The sequence below is a fragment of the Pleurodeles waltl genome, chromosome 12 (genome assembly GCF_031143425.1).
Source record: "Pleurodeles waltl isolate 20211129_DDA chromosome 12, aPleWal1.hap1.20221129, whole genome shotgun sequence".
Classification (NCBI taxonomy): domain Eukaryota; kingdom Metazoa; phylum Chordata; class Amphibia; order Caudata; family Salamandridae; genus Pleurodeles; species Pleurodeles waltl.
In genome coordinates, this window is record NC_090451.1 from 60734511 (window position 1) to 60761074 (window position 26564).

Genomic DNA, 26564 nt, shown 5'->3' on the forward strand with positions numbered 1-26564 from the left:
TCTACACAGTAGTGTTTAGTAAATGTGTGTGCTGTAGACCATGTAGCAGCTTTACATATATCTGCTATTGGTATGTTCCCTAAGAATGCCATTGAAGCTCCTTTTTTCCTAGTGAAATGTGCTTTAGGAGCTACTGGCAACTGTCTTTTAGCCTTAAAATAGCAATTTTGAATACACTTCATTATCCATCCGGCTAATCCATTTTGTGAAACAGGATTACCTTTGTGAGGTTTTGAAAATGCTACAAAGAGTTATGATTTTCGAAATTTTTTTGTTCTGTCTAGTACATCAGAGCTTTTTTAATCTCTCGTCTTTCTCAGTCATCGGCTCTGTTCACACCTCACTATTGCCTGCTCGCCTTGATTTTTTTTTTTTTTTTTTTTTTAATATAATGGTGGCTTCACTCTGTGCAGTCACTTCTCTCCTTTTCTTTCACCTACTTTTTAATTTTCATCTGTCTGACAACTTTTAACTGTCTGGAGATGAAAGTATCTGGGGAACTGCACAAAAAACTGGGTGTGGAGCCCGCCGGTTGCTTGTCGTTAATTAGTACTATTGTCCCTTTTAATTGCTTGCTTCTAATTTGATTGCTTGCCTTCCTCTTTCTGTGGTTGTCACTTGCATGGAACCTAGTGTCACTCTTTTCATTGGCTATGTTGAATACCTTCCACTGTTCACTTTTGTGAAACTACTTTTTTGCTGTCTTTATACCATCCTCAAGTGGATCTGTTTTCCATCTCTCTCCTGTGTACTGCTTCTCCCCTCAAACCTCAACCCTAGTGCTCCATTTTGCTGCAATCCCCACTTGCTCTTTCCCTCAAATGCTGCTATTACCATTTGACACCTTACATAATACATTATGTCAGCATGTGTTTGTCTTTTTTTTGGTTGATGCAGTACAGCCTCAGCAAAAAGCATTTTGCTTAAAATCTTGGCCACTGCAAAAGGTCAAAAAGGTGAGACTTAACGAGTTTGCCAGTGTTTGGCCATCCCATTGTCCATTACTTGCTTTCCATTTAGCTGTTCCCTTTCCCACTGAGTTAATGTCTATTTTATTTATACTCCACTCCTCACTTCGTCTTTTTGTTAACCTGCTTCTGCCTTCACAGTCATGAATTCCTTTCTTACAGTAATAGCATTTGTATACATTGCTTGCTGTTGCAGCCTTACTTCTTGAAGTTGCTATAAATAATGGATGGTATTATTACCTAAAACAATGGTTCTAGTACCTTTGGGACAACAGAAGGGCTTTCTGAGTGATGCTCTGATTTGAACCTTTGATTTGTAGGCTGAATGCAAGTTTCTGTAGCAGGCACATAGACCTACTGACCTATCTCAATCGGTCTCCTGCCCACTCTTATCTTCTAACAAAAGCTCTCCCTTTGTCTTGCAGTGTTTATGTTCCTGCCTTCCTTTTCCCATTACAGTTATTGCATTTATTCATCTTTTTTAAGTATATTTTCTCCTTCAGCAAAGGCTGTTAATACCCCAAACCCAATTTCCTCTAGCTGCAGACAGCTACTTAAAAAGCAGGATCCTGTTCGTTGCGGTGAAGCTCTTATCTCACAGCCACCCCTGGGTGCCATTCATTGTCACTCTGGGCTGGGGGCTGAATTTAAATACTGTATTAACACCAGTCGTCCCATAGCGTTGGAAACAATTGCAAAATAAACCACACCGTCTTCAGATAATATTTTTCTGTAAATGTAAAGTGTCTCAGGCTGGGTGATTGTAGACACATTCTGTTGATTAAAAAAAGGCCGTTTCTGCAATAAGAGGGCTGACTTTTCTATTGTAATGCCACTGTGGATTTTAGCCATTCAGGGAAAGATTTCCCCCACTCACGGTATAAAGAATAAATACAATACTGCTGTGCCAATTTCTACTGAACACAGACTTGTAAAGATGTCAGGAATTGACTTGGAATCAAGCTTTCCTCGACACCCATCCTCCACCTTAGTCCAGTTTTACAAATACACCCATGATCTTGCCTTTAATCTTCTCAGTAATTTTCCCAGTGATCTGATGTTATACATTTCAAGAGGGGCTGCAGTTTCCATTGTTCACTGTGAGAAACCTTTAAGCCTGGCCGACTCTTTGACCCCAATTGCTCCTTCGGGAAGGTTAAAGACATCCAGCTGCTCAAATCTCACACTTCATTGTGTCCATATTTTGAGGACTCCTACTTGGAGCCTGCCCCAGTGTTGCCTGCTGGAAGAAGCATCACTCTACACACTGATCCTGAGAAGGGTACTTGGAAAAAATAAAAGAACAAAACCAGTTAAACAACACTGTGCGATTTAATTTGGATGCACAAACCCAAAAAGCCTCATGTCTGGGTTGATCTGATGTCACAGGAGGCCATGGAGAGAATGACTGGCACAGTCCTTTTTTTGAAAGAGATATAACATAGTATCACCCAGGTATACTTAATGACCTCAAGTGAAGGATTGTGAATTAAAAGGAACTGGATTATACTTTATGAATTGTTTGATGTGATGTAGAGCTGTGACTGTGGGGCATATATATTGAAATATAAGGTGAGTCTACCTACAAGAGCCCTGAAGAAGCAGTAGGAGGGTGTGGAACATGTGTTGACTCCGGCACTATGTAATGATTAATTCTTGAACAAGATACGGAGAGGCTTTTGAACCAACTGCAGGCTCCATAATGTTTCAGGATTTATGGACTATTTAACGATTTAATGAATTATTCAAGAATTGATTTGAAGAAATGTTGCCGTCTGATCCAAATTTAGATTGGGGATAGTAAAATCTCTGAGAAGTGAATCATTAATTTTAAGGTGGAGATGTGTTTATATTAATTAGTAAATAATGAGAAATTGAAAACGTAGCACCAAAGTGTGTCATTAAGAATGGGAATATTGTGTGTAGAATGAAAGATGAGCCTATTTGCTGACATTTTGAAAACAAAATTGCTTTCCTTTTTTTGAATCTATCACTGTAGGGGCAGCAAGTTATGCGCATGAAGTAGAGAGCTCTGTATAATTTGACATTAAAATGCTAATCTCCCATCAATTCTAACTGAGTATTTGTAGGAAGTTGGCTCTGTATGTGCTATTTCAAAGTAAGGAATAGCATGCACAGAGTCCAAGGGTTCCCCTTAGAGGTAAAATAGTGGTAAAAAGAGATAATACTAATGCTCTATTTTGTGGTAGTGTGGTCGAGCAGTAGGCTTATCCAAGGAGTAGTGTTAAGCATTTGTTGTACATACACATAGACAATAAATGAGGTACACACACTCAGAGACAAATCCAGCCAATAGGTTTTTGTATAGAAAAATATCTTTTCTTAGTTTATTTTAAGAACCACAGGTTCAAATTCTACATGTAATATCTCATTCGAAAGGTATTGCAGGTAAGTACTTTAGGAACTTCAAATCATCAAAATTGCATGTATACTTTTCAAGTTATTCACAAATAGCTGTTTTAAAAGTGGACACTTAGTGCAATTTTCACAGTTCCTAGGGGAGGTAAGTATTTGTTAGGTTAACCAGGTAAGTAAGACACTTACAGGGCTTAGTTCTTGGTCCAAGGTAGCCCACCGTTGGGGGTTCAGAGCAACCCCAAAGTCACCACACCAGCAGCTCAGGGCCGGTCAGGTGCAGAGTTCAAAGTGGTGCCCAAAACACATAGGCTAGAATGGAGAGAAGGGGGTGCCCCGGTTCCGGTCTGCTTGCAGGTAAGTACCCGCGTCTTCGGAGGGCAGACCAGGGGGGTTTTGTAGGGCACCGGGGGGGACACAAGTCCTCACAGAAATTTCACCCTCAGCAGCGCGGGGGCGGCCGGGTGCAGTGTAGGAACAGGCGTCGGGTTCGCAATGTTAGTCTATGAGAGATCTCGGGATCTCTTCAGCGCTGCAGGCAGGCAAGGGGGGGGTTCCTCGGGGAAACCTCCACTTGGTCAAGGGAGAGGGACTCCTGGGGGTCACTCCTCCCGTGAAAGTCCGGTCCTACAGGTCCTGGGGGCTGCGGGTGCAGGGTCTCTCCCAGGTGTCGGGACTTAGGATTCAAAGAGTCGCGGTCAGGGGAAGCCTCTGGATTCCCTCTGCAGGCGGCGCTGTGGGGGCTCAGGGGGGACAGGTTTTTGTACTCACAGTCTTAGAGTAGTCCTGGGGTCCCTCCTGAGGTGTTGGATCGCCACCAGCCGAGTCGGGGTCGCCGGGTGCAGTGTTGCAAGTCTCACGCTTCTTGCGGGGAGCTTGCAGGGTTCTTTAAAGCTGCTGGAAACAAAGCTGCAGCTTTTCTTGGAGCAGGTCCGCTGTCCTCGGGAGTTTCTTGTCTTTTCGAAGCAGGGGCAGTCCTCAGAGGATGTCGAGGTCGCTGGTCCCTTTGGAAGGCGTCGCTGGAGCAGGATCTTTGGAAGGCAGGAGACAGGCCGGTGAGTTTCTGGAGCCAAGGCAGTTGTCGTCTTCTGGTCTTCCGCTGCAGGGGTTTTCAGCTAGGCAGTCCTTCTTCTTGTAGTTGCAGGAATCTAATTTTCTAGGGTTCAGGGTAGCCCTTAAATACTAAATTTAAGGGCGTGTTTAGGTCTGGGGGGTTAGTAGCCAATGGCTACTAGCCCTGAGGGTGGGTACACCCTCTTTGTGCCTCCTCCCAAGGGGAGGGGGGTCACAATCCTAACCCTATTGGGGGAATCCTCCATCTGCAAGATGGAGGATTTCTAAAAGTTAGAGTCACTTCAGCTCAGGACACCTTAGGGGCTGTCCTGACTGGCCAGTGACTCCTCCTTGTTTTTCTCATTATTTTCTCCGGCCTTGCCGCCAAAAGTGGGGCCTGGCCGGAGGGGGCGGGCAACTCCACTAGCTGGAGTGTCCTGCTGGGTTGGCACAAAGGAGGTGAGCCTTTGAGGCTCACCGCCAGGTGTGACAATTCCTGCCTGGGGGAGGTGTTAGCATCTCCACCCAGTGCAGGCTTTGTTACTGGCCTCAGAGTGACAAAGGCACTCTCCCCATGGGGCCAGCAACATGTCTCGGTTTGTGGCAGGCTGCTAAAACTAGTCAGCCTACACAGATAGTCGGTTAAGTTTCAGGGGGCACCTCTAAGGTGCCCTCTGGGGTGTATTTTACAATAAAATGTACACTGGCATCAGTGTGCATTTATTGTGCTGAGAAGTTTGATACCAAACTTCCCAGTTTTCAGTGTAGCCATTATGGTGCTGTGGAGTTCGTGTTTGACGGACTCCCAGACCATATACTCTTATGGCTACCCTGCACTTACAATGTCTAAGGTTTTGTTTAGACACTGTAGGGGTACCATGCTCATGCACTGGTACCCTCACCTATGGTATAGTGCACCCTGCCTTAGGGCTGTAAGGCCTGCTAGAGGGGTGTCTTACCTATACTGCATAGGCAGTGAGAGGCTGGCATGGCACCCTGAGGGGAGTGCCATGTCGACTTACTCGTTTTGTCCTCACTAGCACACACAAGCTGGCAAGCAGGGTGTCTGTGCTGAGTGAGAGGTCTCCAGGGTGGCATAAGACATGCTGCAGCCCTTAGAGACCTTCCTTGGCATCAGGGCCCTTGGTACTAGAAGTACCAGTTACAAGGGACTTATCTGGATGCCAGGGTCTGCCAATTGTGGATACAAAAGTACAGGTTAGGGAAAGAACACTGGTGCTGGGGCCTGGTTAGCAGGCCTCAGCACACTTTCAATTGTAAACATAGCATCAGCAAAGGCAAAAAGTCAGGGGGCAACCATGCCAAGGAGGCATTTCCTTACACAACCCCCCCCCCCCCCAAACGAAAGAGGACGAGACTAACCTTTCCCAAGAGAGTCTTCATTTTCTAAGTGGAAGAACCTGGAAAGGCCATCTGCATTGGCATGGGCAGTCCCAGGTCTGTGTTCCACTATAAAGTCCATTCCCTGTAAGGAGATGGACCACCTCAACAGTTTAGGATTTTCACCTTTCATTTGCATCAGCCATTTGAGAGGTCTGTGGTCAGTTTGAACTAGGAAGTGAGTCCCAAAGAGGTATGGTCTCAGCTTCTTCAGGGACCAAACCACAGCAAAGGCCTCCCTCTCAATGGCACTCCAACGCTGCTCCCTGGGGAGTAACCTCCTGCTAATGAAAGCAACAGGCTGGTCAAGGCCATCATCATTTGTTTGGGACAAAACTGCCCCTATCCCATGTTCAGAGGCATCAGTCTGCACAATGAACTGCTTAGAATAATCTGGAGCTTTTAGAACTGGTGCTGAGCACATTGCTTGTTTCAGGGTGTCAAAGGCCTGTTGGCATTCCACAGTCCAGTTCACTTTCTTGGGCATTTTCTTGGAGGTGAGTTCAGTGAGGGCTGTCACAATGGATCCATATCCCTTCACAAACCTCCTATAGTACCCAGTCAAGCCAAGGAATGCCCTGACTTGAGTCTGGGTTTTTGGAGCTACCCAGTCCAGAATAGTCTGGATCTTGGGTTGGAGTGGCTGAACTTGGCCTCCACCTACAAGGTGGCCCAAGTAAACCACTGTTCCCTGCCCTATCTGGCATTTGGATGCCTTGATAGAGAGGCCTGCAGATTGCAGAGCCTTCAAAACCTTCTTCAGGTGGACCAGGTGATCCTGCCAGGTGGAGCTAAAGACAGCAATATCATCAAGATAAGCTGTGCTAAAGGACTCCAAGCCAGCAAGGACTTGATTCACCAACCTTTGGAAGGTGGCAGGGCATTCTTTAAACCAAAGGGCATAACAGTAAACTGATAATGCCCATCAGGTGTGGAGAATGCTGTTTTCTCTTTTGCTCCAGGTGCCATTTTTATTTGCCAGTACCCTGCTGTCAAGTCAAAGGTACTTAAGAATTTGGCAGCACCTAATTTGTCTATGAGCTCATCAGCTCTTGGAATTGGATGAGCATCTGTCTTGGTGACAGAATTGAGCCCTCTGTAGTCCACACAAAACCTCATCTCTTTCTTTCCATCTTTGGTGTGAGGTTTGGGGACTAAGACCACTGGGCTAGCCCAGGGGCTGTCAGAGCGCTCAATTACTCCCAATTCCAGCATCTTGTGGACTTCCACCTTGATGCTTTCTTTAACATGGTCAGATTGTCTAAAGATTTTGTTCTTGACAGGCATGCTGTCTCCTGTGTCCACATCATGGGTACACAGGTGTGTCTGACCAGGGGTTAAGGAGAAGAGTTCAGGAAACTGTTGTAGGACTCTCCTACAATCAGCTTGCTGTTGGCCAGAGAGGGTGTCTGAGTAGATCACTCCATCTACTGTGCCATCTTTTGGGTCTGATGACAGAAGATCAGGGAGAGGTTCACTCTCTGCCTCCTGATCCTCATCTGTTACCATCAACAGATTGACATCAGCCCGGTCATGGAAGAGCTTAAGGCGGTTCACATGGATCACCCTCTTGGGGCTCCTGCTTGTGCCCAGGTCCACCAGGTAGGTGACCTGACTCTTCCTTTCTAGTACTGGGTAAGGGCCACTCCATTTGTCCTGGAGTGCCCTGGGAGCCACAGGCTCCAGAACCCAGACTTTCTGCCCTGGTTGGAACTCAACCAGTGCAGCCTTTTGGTCATACCAAAACTTCTGGAGCTGTTGGCTGGCCTCAAGGTTTTTGGTTGCCTTTTCCATGTACTCTGCCATTCTAGAGCGAAGGCCAAGTACATAGTCCACTATGTCCTGTTTAGGCTCATGGAGAGGTCTCTCCCAGCCTTCTTTAACAAGGGCAAGTGGTCCCCTTACAGGATGACCAAACAGAAGTTCAAAGGGTGAGAATCCTACTCCCTTCTGTGGCACCTCTCTGTAAGCGAAAAGCAGGCATGGTAAGAGGACATCCCATCTCCTTTTGAGTTTTTCTGGGAGCCCCATGATCATGCCCTTTAATGTCTTGTTGAATCTCTCAACTAAGCCATTAGTTTGTGGATGGTATGGTGTAGTGAATTTATAAGTCACCCCACACTCATTCCACATGTGCTTTAGGTATGCTGACATGAAGTTGGTACCTCTGTCAGACACCACCTCCTTAGGGAAACCCACTCTGGTAAAGATACCAATGAGGGCCTTGGCTACTGCAGGGGCAGTAGTCGACCTAAGGGGAATAGCTTCAGGATACCTGGTAGCATGATCCACTACTACCAGGATATACATATTTCCTGAGGCTGTGGGAGGTTCCAGTGGACCAACTATGTCCACACCCACTCTTTCAAAGGGAACCCCCACCACTGGAAGTGGAATGAGGGGGGCCTTTGGATGTCCACCTGTCTTACCACTGGCTTGACAGGTGGGACAGGAGAGGCAAAACTCCTTAACCATGTTGGACATATTGGGCCAGTAGAAGTGGTTGACTAACCTCTCCCACGTCTTGGTTTGTCCCAAATGTCCAGCAAGGGGAATGTCATGGGCCAATGTTAGGATGAACTTCCTGAACAGCTGAGGCACTACCACTCTCCTAGTGGCACCAGGTTTGGGGTCTCTGGCCTCAGTGTACAGGAGTCCATCTTCCCAATAGACCCTATGCGTTCCATTTTTCTTGCCTTTCGACTCTTCAGCAGCTTGCTGCCTAAGGCCTTCAAGAGAGGGACAGGTTTCTTGTCCCTTACACAGCTCCTCCCTTGAGGGTCCCTCTGGGCCTAAGAGCTCAACCTGATAAGGTTCAAGCTCCAAAGGCTCAGTTCCCTCAGAGGGCAGAACTTCTTCCTGAGAAGAGAGGTTCCCTTTCTTTTGCTGTGTTGTAGTTGGTTTCCCAACTGACTTTCCTGTTCTCTTGGTAGGCTGGGCCATTCTTCCAGACTCCAGCTCTACTTGTTCACCCTGTGCCTTGCACTGTGCTCTTGTTTTCACACACACCAGTTCAGGGATACCCAGCATTGCTGCATGGGTTTTTAGTTCTACCTCAGCCCATGCTGAGGACTCCAGGTCATTTCCAAGCAGACAGTCCACTGGGATATTTGAGGAGACCACCACCTGTTTCAGGCCATTGACCCCTCCCCATTCTAAAGTAACCATTGCCATGGGATGTACTTTTCTCTGATTGTCAGCGTTGGTGACTGTGTAAGTTTTTCCAGTCAGGTATTGGCCAGGGGAAACCAGTTTCTCTGTCACCATGGTGACACTGGCACCTGTATCCCTCAGGCCCTCTATTCTAGTCCCATTAATTAAGAGTTGCTGTCTGTATTTTTGCATGTTAGGCGGCCAGACAGCTAGTGTGGCTAAATCCACCCCACCCTCAGAAACTAGAATAGCTTCAGTGTGGACCCTGATTTGCTCTGGGCACACTGTTGATCCCACTTGGAGACTAGCCATACCAGTGTTACCTGGATGGGAGTTTGGAGTGGAACCTTTCTTGGGACAGGCCTTGTCTCCAGTTTGGTGTCCATGCTGTTTACAGCTATGACACCAGGCCTTTTTGGGATCAAAGTTTTTACCCTTGTACCCATTGTTTTGTGAAGAGGCTCTGGGCCCACCCTCCTGTGCAGGTTTTTGGGGGCCTGTAGAAGACTCTTTACTATTTTTAGTTTTGGTTGTCTCATCACCCTTCCCCTGGGGAGTCTTTGTGACCCCTTTCTTTTGGTCACCCCCTGTTGAAGTCTTGGACACCCTTGTCTTGACCCAATGGTCCGCCTTCTTTCCCAATTCTTGGGGAGAAATTGGTCCTAGGTCTACCAGATGCTGATGCAGTTTATCATTGAAACAATTACTTAACAGGTGTTCTTTCACAAATAAATTGTACAGCCCATCATAATTACTTACACCACTGCCTTGAATCCAACCATCTAGTGTTTTCACTGAGTAGTCAACAAAGTCAACCCAGGTCTGGCTCGAGGATTTTTGAGCCCCCCTGAACCTAATCCTGTACTCCTCAGTGGAGAATCCAAAGCCCTCCATCAGGGTACCCTTCATGAGGTCATAAGATTCTGCATCTTTTCCAGAGAGTGTGAGGAGTCTATCCCTACACTTTCCAGTGAACATTTCCCAAAGGAGAGCACCCCAGTGAGATCTGTTCACTTTTCTGGTTACACAAGCCCTCTCAAAAGCTGTGAACCACTTGGTGATGTCATCACCATCTTCAAATTTTGTCACAATCCCTTTGGGGATTTTTAACATGTCAGGAGAATCTCTGACCCTATTTATATTGCTGCCACCATTGATGGGTCCTAGGCCCATCTCTTGTCTTTCCCTTTCTATGGCTAGGAGCTGTCTCTCTAAAGCCAATCTTTTGGCCATCCTGGCTAACAGGAGGTCATCTTCACTGAGAGCATCCTCAGTGATTTCAGAAATGTGGGACCCTCCTGTGAGGGACTCACTATTTCTGACTAACACAGTTGGAGACAGGACTTGAGGGGTCCTGTTCTCCCTATTTAGGACTGGAGGAGGGACATTGGCCTCCAAGTCACTAATTTCTTCCTCTGTGATGTCATCATCAGAGGGGTTGGCTTTTTCAAACTCTGCCAACAGCTCCTGGAGCTGAATTTTGGTAGGTCTGGAGCCAATGGTTATTTTCTTTATATTACAGAGAGACCTTAGCTCCCTCATCTTAAGATGGAGGTAAGGTGTGGTGTCGAGTTCCACCACCTGCATCTCTGTATCAGACATTATTCTGCTAAGAGTTGGAATACTTTTTAAAGAATCTAAAACTGTTTCTAGAATCTAATTTCAAACTTTTAACAAATTTTTAAACTCTAAAAGACAATGCTAAACAGGGACTTAACACACAAGGCCCTAGCAGGACTTTTAAGAATTTAGAAAAATTTTAAATTGCAAAAATGAATTTCTAATGACAATTTTGGAATTTGTCGTGTGATCAGGTATTGGCTGAGTAGTCCAGCAAATGCAAAGTCTTGTACCCCACCGCTGATCCACCAATGTAGGAAGTTGGCTCTGTATGTGCTATTTCAAAGTAAGGAATAGCATGCACAGAGTCCAAGGGTTCCCCTTAGAGGTAAAATAGTGGTAAAAAGAGATAATACTAATGCTCTATTTTGTGGTAGTGTGGTCGAGCAGTAGGCTTATCCAAGGAGTAGTGTTAAGCATTTGTTGTACATACACATAGACAATAAATGAGGTACACACACTCAGAGACAAATCCAGCCAATAGGTTTTTGTATAGAAAAATATCTTTTCTTAGTTTATTTTAAGAACCACAGGTTCAAATTCTACATGTAATATCTCATTCGAAAGGTATTGCAGGTAAGTACTTTAGGAACTTCAAATCATCAAAATTGCATGTATACTTTTCAAGTTATTCACAAATAGCTGTTTTAAAAGTGGACACTTAGTGCAATTTTCACAGTTCCTAGGGGAGGTAAGTATTTGTTAGGTTAACCAGGTAAGTAAGACACTTACAGGGCTTAGTTCTTGGTCCAAGGTAGCCCACCGTTGGGGGTTCAGAGCAACCCCAAAGTCACCACACCAGCAGCTCAGGGCCGGTCAGGTGCAGAGTTCAAAGTGGTGCCCAAAACACATAGGCTAGAATGGAGAGAAGGGGGTGCCCCGGTTCCGGTCTGCTTGCAGGTAAGTACCCGCGTCTTCGGAGGGCAGACCAGGGGGGTTTTGTAGGGCACCGGGGGGGACACAAGTCCTCACAGAAATTTCACCCTCAGCAGCGCGGGGGCGGCCGGGTGCAGTGTAGGAACAGGCGTCGGGTTCGCAATGTTAGTCTATGAGAGATCTCGGGATCTCTTCAGCGCTGCAGGCAGGCAAGGGGGGGGTTCCTCGGGGAAACCTCCACTTGGTCAAGGGAGAGGGACTCCTGGGGGTCACTCCTCCCGTGAAAGTCCGGTCCTTCAGGTCCTGGGGGCTGCGGGTGCAGGGTCTCTCCCAGGTGTCGGGACTTAGGATTCAAAGAGTCGCGGTCAGGGAAAGCCTCGGGATTCCCTCTGCAGGCGGCGCTGTGGGGGCTCAGGGGGGACAGGTTTTTGTACTCACAGTCTTAGAGTAGTCCTGGGGTCCCTCCTGAGGTGTTGGATCGCCACCAGCCGAGTCTGGGTCGCCGGGTGCAGTGTTGCAAGTCTCACGCTTCTTGCGGGGAGCTTGCAGGGTTCTTTAAAGCTGCTGGAAACAAAGCTGCAGCTTTTCTTGGAGCAGGTCCGCTGTCCTCGGGAGTTTCTTGTCTTTTCGAAGCAGGGGCAGTCCTCAGAGGATGTCGAGGTCGCTGGTCCCTTTGGAAGGCGTCGCTGGAGCAGGATCTTTGGAAGGCAGGAGACAGGCCGGTGAGTTTCTGGAGCCAAGGCAGTTGTCGTCTTCTGGTCTTCCGCTGCAGGGGTTTTCAGCTAGGCAGTCCTTCTTCTTGTAGTTGCAGGAATCTAATTTTCTAGGGTTCAGGGTAGCCCTTAAATACTAAATTTAAGGGCGTGTTTAGGTCTGGGGGGTTAGTAGCCAATGGCTACTAGCCCTGAGGGTGGGTACACCATCTTTGTGCCTCCTCCCAAGGGGAGGGGGTCACAATCCTAACCCTATTGGGGGAATCCTCCATCTGCAAGATGGAGGATTTCTAAAAGTTAGAGTCACTTCAGCTGAGGACACCTTAGGGGCTGTCCTGACTGGCCAGTGACTCCTCCTTGTTTTTCTCATTATTTTCTCCGGCCTTGCCGCCAAAAGTGGGGCCTGGCCGGAGGGGGCGGGCAACTCCACTAGCTGGAGTGTCCTGCTGGGTTGGCACAAAGGAGGTGAGCCTTTGAGGCTCACCGCCAGGTGTGACAATTCCTGCCTGGGGGAGGTGTTAGCATCTCCACCCAGTGCAGGCTTTGTTACTGGCCTCAGAGTGACAAAGGCACTCTCCCCATGGGGCCAGCAACATGTCTCGGTTTGTGGCAGGCTGCTAAAACTAGTCAGCCTACACAGATAGTCGGTTAAGTTTCAGGGGGCACCTCTAAGGTGCCCTCTGGGGTGTATTTTACAATAAAATGTACACTGGCATCAGTGTGCATTTATTGTGCTGAGAAGTTTGATACCAAACTTCCCAGTTTTCAGTGTAGCCATTATGGTGCTGTGGAGTTCGTGTTTGACGGACTCCCAGACCATATACTCTTATGGCTACCCTGCACTTACAATGTCTAAGGTTTTGTTTAGACACTGTAGGGGTACCATGCTCATGCACTGGTACCCTCACATATGGTATAGTGCACCCTGCCTTAGGGCTGTAAGGCCTGCTAGAGGGGTGTCTTACCTATACTGCATAGGCAGTGAGAGGCTGGCATGGCACCCTGAGGGGAGTGCCATGTCGACTTACTCGTTTTGTCCTCACTAGCACACACAAGCTGGCAAGCAGGGTGTCTGTGCTGAGTGAGAGGTCTCCAGGGTGGCATAAGACATGCTGCAGCCCTTAGAGACCTTCCTTGGCATCAGGGCCCTTGGTACTAGAAGTACCAGTTACAAGGGACTTATCTGGATGCCAGGGTCTGCCAATTGTGGATACAAAAGTACAGGTTAGGGAAAGAACACTGGTGCTGGGGCCTGGTTAGCAGGCCTCAGCACACTTTCAATTGTAAACATAGCATCAGCAAAGGCAAAAAGTCAGGGGGCAACCATGCCAAGGAGGCATTTCCTTACAGTATTTCATCCACCTTGGACTGAGAACGTCAAACAGAGAGCACAGTGAAAATTAAATAAGACCTGTCTGTGTCAATTCAGGGAACACACTTTGTAATAAGTTGACGCCACAAAAAGATCTAGTACGTCAGCATAAGATTAAATCCTTCATTCACCCCTGATATTTCCTAAAATAGTCCTACAATAGACCAGGACTTTATAAAATGGAATGATTGTCCCCGGACCTACTGACACTTCTTTAAAATCCTTGGTGGAACTCAGACAATGCTCTGCGTGATCTAGTGCTCCACTTCATGCCAAGCACATTTGGATAACTATGTTGCTTTAAAAAACTAAGGTGATTGTTATTCCTTATTCAGTTTAATGGTGGGTGAGCATGGTGACAGCATGACAGGCTGGACTGTTCCCATAGGGAACAGGGTCAAGACTGATTTGCATATGGCTGGGTCCAAACTGGAATGGCATGGCAAGCAAAAAATGGATAAATTAAATCCAGATCTGTGACTGGGGGTGAATGTTTGATTTTCTCTGCGTTCCGTTCATCATCTGTTGTTTTTTGCATTTCTCACCCCAAGTGGGAAGGGTATGCCCAGACATGGGTCCCTTGCTCACTGCACCACTGGATTCAAACTATTCTAGCTGATGAAGGGTGATACCCTGAAACCGGTTCCAGGATGCTTGTTTCCAGTCCAGGGAGGGCCTGGCCTGGCAGTTCGGGCTGGACTGTTCCCATAGGGAAAAAGGTCAAGACTGATTTGCATATGGCTGTGTCCAAACTGGGGTGGCATGGTGAGCAAAATAATTGATAGATTAACCCCAGATCTGTGACACTGGGTGAATGTTTGATTGGTTCTGCATTCTGTCAATCATTTGTGCTTTTTTGCTTTTGGCGCACTTTGCACCAGGTAGGCCCAGATGTGGGTCCCATGGTTGCTATGTCACCAGATTCAAGCTAGCCTGGCTGATGAAGGGTGATACCCTGAATCTGGTCCCAGGATGCTTGTTTTTGGTCCAGGGAAGAACTGGTCTGGCAGTTCGGGCTGGACTGTTCCCATAGGGGAAAAGGTCAAGACTGATTTGCATATGGCTGAGTCCAAACTGGAATGGCATGGCAAGCAAAAAATAAATAATGGATTAAACGCAGACTGTGACTGGGGTGAATGTTTGATTTGCTCTGCATTCAGTCCATCATCTATTGTTTTAGCACGACAGGTCATGCACTTCCCTTGCAGGTTTGGTAGCGAAAGGTAGAAACCCCAAAAATATTACTATCCACTATTCTTTGTTTGTAAATTCCACCCAAGCAGTGCCTTTCAGAGATTCCATACCTGAGCTAAATATACATATGAATCTACATGTATGTAATAAGCAATAAGTGCATGTGTTAGATGCCACATGCATCTAACACATGCACTTAACGTTCTTAAATATCAACAAATAAAAATGAAATACCTGAAAAATACCAGCCAACAGTCAGTACAGGAGCACCATTTAAGTTTAGTAACTTTGTCAAACAAATTCAAACATATCTCCCCAATGTCAAGACACCAAGCAAATAGCTGTGGAGGTAGGCAGTCTGTACCATACTAACATATGACAGTTATATTTTATTTTTTTAACAAAAAAAGCCTCAGCAGTGCTCTTTCTTTTAAAGCTGTTTTAAAAGCATTGGAAGAACAGGCTAAAAGTGGCAAGTCCACATTATAAAACTCATCTCTGTAAGAAATGGCAAAGTCTGACTCCAGCTACTCTGGTTTGAATTTGAATTAGCCAAGCCTTCACTCCCCCATCAGAATCTAGATTTGACCAGACCATGTTTAAATCTTTGAGCATACCAACCGAAGAAAAACTCAATCGTAAGCCAGTCCTGGATTTGAGTGGGTCTAGGATCCAATTACTATGTCAAGGATGTGATGGGACCAAACCATGATTTTAGCCATAACATTGCTGGATTTGAGCTTCTCACGTTTGGATTTGGATAAGCCTGTGGCAGACGTGGTCTCGCAAATCCTCTTACTGTGATTTGGAACATAGTCTTTTCAGCGTGCACTGATCTTTCAGATCGTTTCTTGTGTAGTAGTTGTGCTCTATTTCTTTACCTCTGAGATGTCATTTGTTAAGCCAAACACATCTCAAACCAAGAGAAGCAAGGAGGTAAAGGAGGGGGGGTAGATATACTTTTAAAGAGAGAGAATCACAGAGTTGCAGTTCCTTAAAAATGTGTGGTGTACCACTTTTAACCGTTCTTTGGGCACTGATTGCAAAAACCTGTACTTCAATTAGGAGCAGCATGGAAAAATCCCCCTCATATTCCAATCGTCAACGTTTCCTCTGTCCAGGGTCAAACCAATTGAACAAACTCAACTTAACAAACAGAATCAGAAGCATCAAACTTTCTGGTCCAACTAAGCTAGAAAGTATCTCACTACAACAGACTATCCTGGCCGGTACAATTAATTTGTAATTACCCCTTTCCTAAAGGAACAGACTGATGTGAAGGGCCTCTCAAGTTAGCACCTTTTCTAATACTCCAGCAATATCCAGCCAAAAAAGGTCTTAACTGATTGCCAGGCTTAAGGCTTGTCATAAAACCCAAGATGACATGAGAGGGAGGACCTTGTAGTGCCGCTGTACATGGGTTTGCCTGCAGTACTGATCTTTCTTAACCTCACTACACATTATAGTCCAAGATCCTCCACTACCTTCCAGGAGAAATGGACACAGGTTTTGGGAAAGGCACTGAAGTGAGCTTGAGTTTTCCTCACCAACTGGTGTCAGCTGATAAGATGTAATGAATTTTATTTTTGTATTTTTAAAAGTGTTTTATCATGTTTATCACCACTGCTCCTTTTGTTTCGACCTCCCCTCAAAAAACCCAATTTCATCATCTTCCAGATGACTGTAAATTATGTCCAGTCTATTTAGTCAAGGGGTAAAGACATTCCCGTGATGTGGTTATAGACCCTCCTATTCCACTTTGATTTTGGCTTGTAACTATAGAAGCAAAGTCATGATAAGATACAATTAAGTTTTCTCTAGTACCCCATACTTATATTTTTGATAGGCAACCATAGCATTAAGACGGACCTACCCCACGCGACATACTTGTATACTCCAGAGCACATAATTTAAAGGGGCCATGTATGTAAACCGCACATCTTCTCATGAACACACTAAGTACATCAGTGTTATACTTCTTCAAACGGCAAACAATGTCTTTGTTCTGATCATTAGTGTGGATTTCATGATCCCCTAGCACTGTCCTAATAATCCACATAGGCAATGAAGAGACCAGTCTCTCCACTGATCACATGTCACAAGGTGATTAAGGTGATTTGAGGTTTTTTTCCCCACTCACCGGCTTACTTTGACCTGTGGGCCCAACCTTACTAGGACAATGGTGAAACTACAACGCGGAGAAGACAAATGCCCTTATTTCAATTTGCACCATACTTCCAGGGCAGTACAAACAAATGCAAATTAACTGGTGCTGAGCAGTACATCTGCACCAGTACCATGCAATTACAGGTTAAGCCCCTTGGAATGGGGTGTTGCTGTAGAGTTACTGGTCATAAAACCACACAGAATTCCCAATTCCCGGTATTTGCAGATGGTAAAAGTATGCTTCTGCTTCAGGGCTGGGGAGGAGAGAAAAGATGAAGGAAGCAGGGAAGGAAAAGGTAAGTTCTGAAGCGGGTATGGGGGTGCATCGGATGCGTCCGCCTGCCTGAAAAAAAAATGGCGTAGGAGGATTGGCTGCTGCTGTGGCTAAAACATTGTCTTTTTTTGTGCATAACTACTGCCTGGAAAAATCTGAACTTGTGTTCCCACGTTCGGGAAAACCTGATTCTGGAACATCATCTCATTAAGCCTGAATCATCACTGGAGACTTGATGCTTTTGTCTGAAAAACTAGGATGGGTTTTAAAGTTGCCTCGGCATGGCTTGCCTGTTTGAGGGTTTTTGCTGCTATCATTTTGGTTTCAGCAAATAGAAGAATCTCTATATCGTATCACATTAGCAAAGGCATGTTACTTCGCCTACCCTTCACTGCACTAACGGTGATCCAATCAGGATGAAGTTGGTAGAGTAATTAAATGTCACTTACTGTGGATGAAATTATATAACTGAACGACGTTTGGTCTGTTTTCTATTATTTGGCATCTGTTATGTTTATTCATTTTTAGGTCTGGCTTGACAGTGCAGTTGTCATCAGATCTTATGTGACAAAAAAGAGCTTTCAAGGTACTACTGAAACAGGGGCTTAGGCTTCACCCACATGTTGGTTTCCTCATTACACAATATGATTGGGCTGAAATTGTGTGGTTGCACTGAAGCGCTTGGCTTCTGGTAAAGTTTGTATTCAGGACAGCAGGATTGGGTTGGTTATGATGCCATGCAAATGATCATGTCTACAGTCCTGAGCTCTTTATTCTGAAATGTTACAAAAAAGGCAGTAGGCCTGACATTTATTGTGAAACGCATTTGTAAACATCCGCACATTTAATGGGGGATTATTCTTATTCTATATCAAAGCCTGCAGAGAAGGATTTTGTTACAGGGAATATCACAGAGTGTTTGGTGTTAGTTACCCCTTGCAACAGACCATGGATATAGACTTAGACTGTAAGAATACCTGTTAAGCCTTCTTAAGAGAAATAGACAATTTTGTGACTGTGTGCCAGATGGTTGTCTTGTGGGAAAGCTTACGCTCAAAGCAGTAGGCCCGAGTTGATTATGGTGACAAGTTATATGCCTGATTGGTGCACTGGGAACATTTACGTCTGATGCCATATAACTGGTCTGCCTATTTTGAGACTTTATGATAATATAGTAGGCCTAGCTAATTTATTGAGAAAAGCATTTGTTAAAGCAAGTAGGCCTTTAACAGAGGGTTGTTCTAATGTTGCGTTACAATCTATAGTCAGATATTTTGTTTAATGTAATCTCGCAGTTTACTGTAGAAGGGAAGGGTTTAGGAAATATTGATTTCCAAACTATAGTTTTCTGCCTAGTTTTAATAGTATAACAGTATGCATGATTGTTCCCCATTTATGTGCGCTTGAATAGGCATATTTCGGTTATTGTATCAAGCCAAAAAAAACGGTTATATGCGTTATCTGGTTTATTGGGAGACGTTATGGCAGACTCCTTAAGTTTAATATGAAACGTTACAACAAAGCCAGTTGGCACGACATACTTATTGTAAAAAGCATGTGTTAAAAGCAATAGGCTTTTGAGGATGGATTGTTATTACACTCAACTACAGACTGTAGGCAGGTGTTTTGTAACATCGAATCGCACAGATTGCTGTACTAGGCAGGAGTTTTGGTGTTGGTCACCCACCCGAATAAACCAGGAGCAAAGAAGATTTGCAGCACAATAGGCCTTATTAGGCTGTTTTAGGAGAGATATCATGTTGTTATGACAGTTATAATTTTGTACATATTTAGTAATTTTATTGCAGTATAACTGATGGCTGCCTTGTGGATACAAGTAAGACGAACACTGTCTGAGTTGGTCTTGGTGACAATACAATGATAAAGGTTACAGGCTTGTTTGTTATGAAAAGTTATGATAAAGGCAGTAGGCCTGACATATTTATTGTGATAAATGTGTTAAAGTTGATAGACATTTAAAAGTGGATTGTTATTACTTTGTATTAAAACCTAGTAATTGGTATTTTGTTACATGTAATCATGCAGATTACTGTAGTAGGCAAGGGTTTGGTGTTGGTTGCCCCCTCTGACATACCATGGCTATAGAAGATTCACATTATGAGAATCCATTTTAGGCCTTCTTTTTACAAGAGATAGTATTTTGCTTTTCCAACTGTAATTTTGTTTTGTCATTTTATGACAGTGTGTATAATGGTTGCATTGTGGGAAAGCTTACACCCACTACAGTAGGTCTGAGTTGAATATGGTGACAAGCCAACAATACAGCTGTTGGCTTGGTTGCTGCGCTGGGACAGTTAAGCCAAAGGCCTTAGGTCTTGTCTGTTTATTCTCAAACATTATGACATATCCAGCAGGCCTGGCATATTTATTGTGGAAAGCATTTGTTTACGCCAACAAGCCTGTTACAGTGTATTTATATCATAGTATGCTATAGGCATGGCCACTGGAATTATATGGCCGGGCAGGAACAAATTATGTGGAAGGGTCAACTAAATTATGTAACAAGAAAAAGAAAATCCCATTTTGTGATAGTATTACTTCATTATTTTGTCATTTTTAGGTTGAGCATAATAACCACGCCCACCGCACGCCCATCACTAGTTCATGGGCTTGTCTTTCAAAAATCCTTTGATTTTGTTGGTAAATGCTTTACGCTTGTCCCTCCTTGGGGCGGTTTGGTTACCACCTTGGCCACTGACCCTGTGACATGGATAATTGCACTTTTGCTGATAACTGACTGCGAGCAAACATTTTTCCTTTTGTGTCTCTTCTCGGCGCTCACACTCATGGCGGCAGTGGCGCTTTGAATTGGCTCGTTTATGTCAACTATTTGACTTTTTATTTTCAGTTTATGTGGCAAGAAAAGTCCAGTTAGGAATTGACAATGCTAATAGCTCTAACTCGAGCAAACACGAGACCCATTGCATTGCAAATGCTTGTTACTTATAAAGAAGAGTTGCATATTTTTGTGCCAACTTTAAATCTGAATATGTTTGTAACTGTATACTGCAGACGTGATGGTTGCCAGTTTATGGACACATCAGTAGGCCTGTGCTGGTTACACTGTCAAACCAGTGGCAAATGTTAAAGGCCTTATCTGTTCACTGGGAGAAGTTCTGTCAGATTCCTGAGGTATGATCTATTTGTAATGAAAAGGTATGACAAAGCAAGTAGGCCTGACTTTTTTGTTGCGAAAAGTATGTGTTAAAGGCAATTGCCTTTTAAGGGTGGATTGTTATTATGCTATACTAAATCCTGGAGGCTAGTATTTTCTTACCCAGAATTTCTCAGATTACCATTGGGGTTCTGGTGTTGGTGACCCATCCTTATTAGACTCTATTAGAAGGGATTTTATATTGTTTGCCAACTGTAATTTTGAACAGATCTGTAATTCTATTACACTAGACCCAAATGTAGCCTTGTGGGAAAGCTTATGTCCAACACAGTAGGTCACACCAGTGGTATCACTTAACAACTCATTTATGTTCAGTTTGACTACTTTGGATGGGGTAAATGTTATCCATTTCTCAGAGCATTTGAACCTGTGACCTGCAGGATACACCTAGAGGTGTGCAGCAGGAGTGTAATCCGGTACTCTCACACAGACGCAGTTCCGTAGCTACATTACCTGTACATAATATTCACACAGAGTTTTAGTATCCTGTCAAAAAGAAATGCTCAGGTACAACTGTTCAGCAGCTCTTGCTCTGTGTTCGGAGCTCCACTGTAGCCTGTTGCCTTTCAGAAACATATATGCTATATAAATCCCACATACAAACACAGATGTGACACCCTTATGAATTAGTTTGGTCAAAATTGTCTTTTATAAAAGCTCTATCAAGTTTCTGAAAGTCAACCTGAAGTATGCCACTTTTTCCTGAATGATTTCCTTAATGAGTATTCCATAACCAGGAGATAACCAGCACCACGTCTTGTGTTTTGCCTCCAATATGCAATGCTTCATCTTCCCCCCGCATAAAACTTGTCATTCTCCCCCTCTTTCGCAAACTTTTTCTAGGATGCGTGTAGTTCAATGCTTTACTCATTTTACTACGCCTTTTTCTCCTCCTCCAGCGGTCAACGCTGTCCAGCCGCCTTCATCTCTGTTTCCTAGTGCAGGGTTCTGCAAAGTCGGTCCTGGAGAGCCGGATCCATGCCAGATTTTTAGCATATCCACATTTAGAAAACTGTAGATTTCTGAAACATCTTTTTTCTAAATGTGAATATGCTAAAATTGTGGCATGGACCCAGCTCTCCAGGACCAACTTTGCAGAACCATGTAGTGTGTTAACTGTCCTGCTTCTCTCCCTTGTTAATTTTTTTCGCCTCATTCTTTTCCTCTGTCTTGCAGCACTTCGACTCACTCACTCTGCATGTATTCCCCATTGACCACTTCTTCACAGATTTTCCAAGTATACTTATTTTCCCTTACCTCCCTATCTTCTTCTACCCTCCTTCGATTTTTTTGTTAGAGCAAACATAGCCATTGCTTAATAACATCTATTCATTGCCAATCAAGCACTACACAAGAAAAGTATATCATTCTCTATAAGTCTGAATGGCACATATCACCCAGAAACCTTAGTTGCTCTGAAAGCTTCTCCTACGTATTCCAAAGTTCAGGAAATATCAAAAGGGGGCTGTGTTTTCATTGTGATGGGCCTCCCACTATTGAATTATCTTCCACAGTACTTAAGAAATGTAATGCATTGTTCCTGTAGCAAAGCTCTAAAAACATCATCCTTCCAAGTAACAGGTCCTCTTAACAATAGTAACTGTATTGCAATAGGAGATTATATCCAATACTTGCAAGAAGTCATAGCGTAGGTAAAGCTGTGCTTTATACAAGGTTTCCAACATAACCGTAACTGGGTTGACAGGATTAGCGGATGCAGAACTAGTACATTTAAAAAGCCGGCTACTCAAGCTTTAATGGGGGCCACCCAGTCAATGATGTCCCAGCAAGTTTTCATACCTAGATTTCGTTGAACAATATGACATTTTGGAATTCCTACTGGTGTTGATTGTTCATTGACTGTTTAGGGGGAATTACATATACAAATAAATAAAGGGAGGACTGATAATGTGAAATGGATTTTTTTCTACTGGATGGTTCCTTTGCATCTGGTTCTCTCCATTTTTTATTATTCCCAGATCACAAAGTGTGATCAGGTGTTAAAGGCAAGACAAGAATTAAGGATCCTTTGATCTACAGCCAGTAGGTAATCAATTGAACAGTACTACCTTGCCCTCACTTACATTGCAGCAGAAAGCTAAGTCACCCATTGATTCTTCACAGGTGTAAGTAGCGACCTTAGGGCTCGGGATGTCTTCAGAAAATTGGTTCACATTGGCTGTAATATTGTGAGCTTGCATCCTGACTTTGTTCAGTTCTGGTGTTTAAACTTTTATCTAATACTAAGTTATCTTTCTTTTTCAGTTCCTGGGAGACCTATTGTGTCCGTCTATCAGACTTTGGAGGATCGCCTAATGGTGCAATGGGAGCCTCCAAAGTCAGAAACTCAGATTCTGGGCTACCGGCTGCAGTTTGGGCGCCAGGATATAGACCCCCTGTCAACACTGGAGTTCACAACCCTGGATGATAAGTACACTGTAACAAATGTTCACAAGGGTGCCACCTACATCTTCAAAATGGCAGTCAAGAGCCGGGCAGGCTTTGGGGAGGAAGCAGTCATGAATGTTACCATCCCTGAGGATGTGCCCAAGGGCTTCCCACAGATTGACTCAAGTGATGTCACCTCCATGTCCATCCAGTTCAGCTGGTCTCCACCGGTGCTTGCAGAGAGGAATGGCATCATCAAGAAGTACACAGTGGCCTACCGGGAAGCGGGTGTTTCAGGCAACCCCGTGGAGATAGACCTGAGCTCCTCTGAGAGTTCCTACATCCTGAGGGGACTGAAACCCAACACAGCATACGATGTCAAAATCAGAGCCCACACCAGTAAAGGGGCAGGCCCATACAGCCCTGTCATCCAGTACCGCACATTCCACCTGGACCAAGGTAGGGCATATCATTTCCTCTCTAACCCAGATATTCAGGTGGTGTGCTGAAAACCGGCAGCATCCCATGCTGTGGCTTGCAGCCTCTTTGCTCGAGGGCGTGCTGGTTTCCTAGCACAGTAATTTCACCACCTCTGTCAGGTAAGTCTTCATTTCACTTTCCTTCAAGTTGAGTTCAGACACTTCTAACTGGCACTTGGCAGGACCAGTCCTATTACAGGTGGGAGGAGCCTTTTCTTTAGTCCTTTTGCAGTAATGATTTTCTCATCGACCGATCATTCTCATGAGCGCTATCCTGAGCAACTTAGCTTCTTGACCCCTGCAATCATCATGTAATGCAGCGCTTGCGTTACTTTTCGGGTGAAAAGCATAATAATGCGAAAGGCATCTTCTGTCTTCCTAACCCCCACTCCCAACTCCATGTTTACCAAAGTACCTTTCTTAACAGCAATTTCTTTTAGGGCAGGAAAGAGGTGAGATTCTGGTCGTTTTTCACCCATTAGCTGTCTGTTAGCTGTGGTGGTGGTTTTCTCATACAGCGTGGTAGGACAGAGCATTACACTACTATGTGATATCACTGCATAGATCACTGCAAGACAAGGGTTGGTGTAAATACAACTTTACTTATGTTATCCAGGTGCCTGTCATTTTGCCGCTGAGGGTACTGGGTGTTTAATTTGTCATAAATGTCATTTAGACTGGTTTTTGAACGAATTTCAGGCTCTGTTCTAAGTCATCATTTATGGGTCATACTTCTTATGTATCTAATCACCTTTCCTTTGCTTGCCTGTTACTTCCCTGGCTCTTTGCCAACAGCTTTACCCAAAAATTTCAAGGTGAAGATGGTCATGAAGTCGTCTGTTCTATTAAGCTGGGAGTTTCCTGAGAATTACAATTTGCCAGCACCTTACAAAGTAAGTACATTGATTGAGGTTGTACACTAAAAGACAATAGAATGGTGCAAAATGTTGTGAATCAGTTGCTGCTGGGTTTCCGTGGTGTTAGACTTTCTATGTATCAGGGTTGGTAGATTGAATGCTTAGCTGTGATGGCTGTGTGTCAACTGTGTATTCAGTATTGACTATTTCCAGAATGGATACTTTGTACTTGTTTGTACTTGTACTGTGTGTCCGCAGAGAGGACTGTAGTGCTTTCAGTGTCTTGAGTGTGGGTTGTCCACTATCATGGTTTGTGGTATCTTCACAGTAGAGTGACTGTGATGCTAACCTTTGGGACCTGTGCTACACAAATCATTTAAGTGTCTTTAGTGCCCCTTGACTGCAAGTGTTTATTGGATATCTGCATTAATGCCCCCCAGAGCTTGTAATGCAATGAGAGGTGGTTGTATGTGATGCTATCAGTCAGTGTTTGTAAAGCACAGACTTCTCACCACTGAGGGCATCCAGGGGCTGGGGTTCTTGCTGTGAACTGATAGCATCTCATCGAAGAGCCATGTCTTGAGCTTTCCCTTGAAGTCCAGGAGGTGGTGTGTGCGGTGCACTGATGGAGAAGGAGATCGTTCCAGATCTTGGTGGCTAGGTAGGAGAAGGAGCGACCTCCGCAGAGGTTGCAGAGGTTGCAGCAAACAAATGGTACTTGAGCGCAGGAAGTTGAGCAGAGGTCTCTGGTGGGCCGGTGGAAGGAGAGTCTGTGGTTGATGAGATTGAATCTAATGTTCTGGAGAGCTTTCTATGTGAGGTTCAGGACTTTGAATTTGCACCTTTTGTGCATGGGCAGCTAGTGGAGTGTTTTGAAGTGGGGGGGTGATGCTTGTTCGTTTAGGAAGGTCCAGGACGAGCCTCGCTGCAGCATTCTGGATAGTTTGGATGCGGTGGAGGAGCTGGGCGTGGAGACCGCCGTATAGGGTGTTTCAGTAATCCAGTCTGCTGGTGATAAGGGCTTGAGTTACTGTTTTCCTGGCTTCAATTGGGATCCATCTGAAAATCTTCCATAGCATGCGCAGGATGTGGAAGCAGGAGGAGCTACTGCATTAATCTCTCACTTGAAGGTGAGTTTGCTGTCGATGATGATGTCAAGGTTGCGGGCATGGTCAGTCGGGAATTAGGGGTGGTCTGAGCAAGGGGGGCCACCAGGTGTCATCCCAGGAGAATTTGTCTCATCCATTTGGCGACGTGGGTCATGGCGTTGCTGAAGTTAGCTCTGGGGGTGACGAGGTCCTTGGAAAGGGAGAGTGTAGGAAGTTGGCTCTGTATGTGCTATTTCAAAGTAAGGAATAGCATGCACAGAGTCCAAGGGTTCCCCTTAGAGGTAAAATAGTGGTAAAAATAGATAATACTAATGCTCTATTTTGTGGTAGTGTGGTCGAGCAGTAGGCTTATCCAAGGAGTAGTGTTAAGCATTTGTTGTACATACACATAGACAATAAATGAGATACACACACTCAGAGACAAATCCAGCCAATAGGTTTTTATATAGAAAAATATCTTTTCTTAGTTTATTTTAAGAACCACAGGTTCAAATTCTACATGTAATATCTCATTCGAAAGGTATTGCAGGTAATTACTTTAGGAACTTCAAATCATCAAAATTGCATGTATACTTTTCAAGTTATTCACAAATAGCTGTTTTAAAAGTGGACACAGTGCAATTTTCACAGTTCCTAGGGGAGGTAAGTATTTGTTAGGTTAACCAGGTAAGTAAGACACTTACAGGGCTTAGTTCTTGGTCCAAGGTAGCCCACCGTTGGGGGTTCAGAGCAACCCCAAAGTCACCACACCAGCAGCTCAGGGCCGGTCAGGTGCAGAGTTCAAAGTGGTGCCCAAAACACATAGGCTAGAATGGAGAGAAGGGGGTGCCCCGGTTCCGGTCTGCTTGCAGGTAAGTACCCGCGTCTTCGGAGGGCAGACCAGAGGGGTTTTGTAGGGCACCGGGGGGGACACAAGCCCACACAGAAATTTCACCCTCAGCGGCGCGGGGGCGGCCGGGTGCAGTGTAGAAACAGGCGTCGGGTTCGCAATGTTAGTCTATGAGAGATCTCGGGATCTCTTCAGCGCTGCAGGCAGGCAAGGGGGGGGTTCCTCGGGGAAACCTCCACTTGGGCAAGGGAGAGGGACTCCTGGGGGTCACTTCTCCAGTGAAAGTCCGGTCCTTCAGGTCCTGGGGGCTGCGGGTGCAGGGTCTCTCCCAGGCGTCGGGACTTTGGATTCAAAGAGTCGCGGTCAGGGGAAGCCTCGGGATTCCCTCTGCAGGCGGCGCTGTGGGGGCTCAGGGGGGACAGGTTTTGGTACTCACAGTATCAGAGTAGTCCTGGGGTCCCTCCTGAGGTGTTGGATCTCCACCAGCCGAGTCGGGGTCGCCGGGTGCAGTGTTGCAAGTCTCACGCTTCTTGCGGGGAG

At 45.1% G+C, this 26564-nt stretch overlaps 1 protein-coding gene across 7 annotated transcripts in view; it reads left to right on the forward strand.

Annotated features, from left to right (window-relative positions):
• Positions 1–26564, forward strand: part of PTPRS (protein tyrosine phosphatase receptor type S) — a 542831-nt gene that overhangs the window by 389701 nt on the left and 126566 nt on the right. For 5 of the 7 annotated variants that reach the window (XM_069215972.1, XM_069215973.1, XM_069215971.1 and 2 more), the window contains exons 14-15: positions 22628–23209; positions 24025–24122. In XM_069215972.1, coding sequence (XP_069072073.1) covers positions 22628–23209; positions 24025–24122 — 680 coding nt within the window. The remainder of the gene's footprint in view (positions 1–22627; positions 23210–24024; positions 24123–26564) is intronic. The other 2 variants (XM_069215975.1, XM_069215976.1) reach the window with 1 other exon arrangement.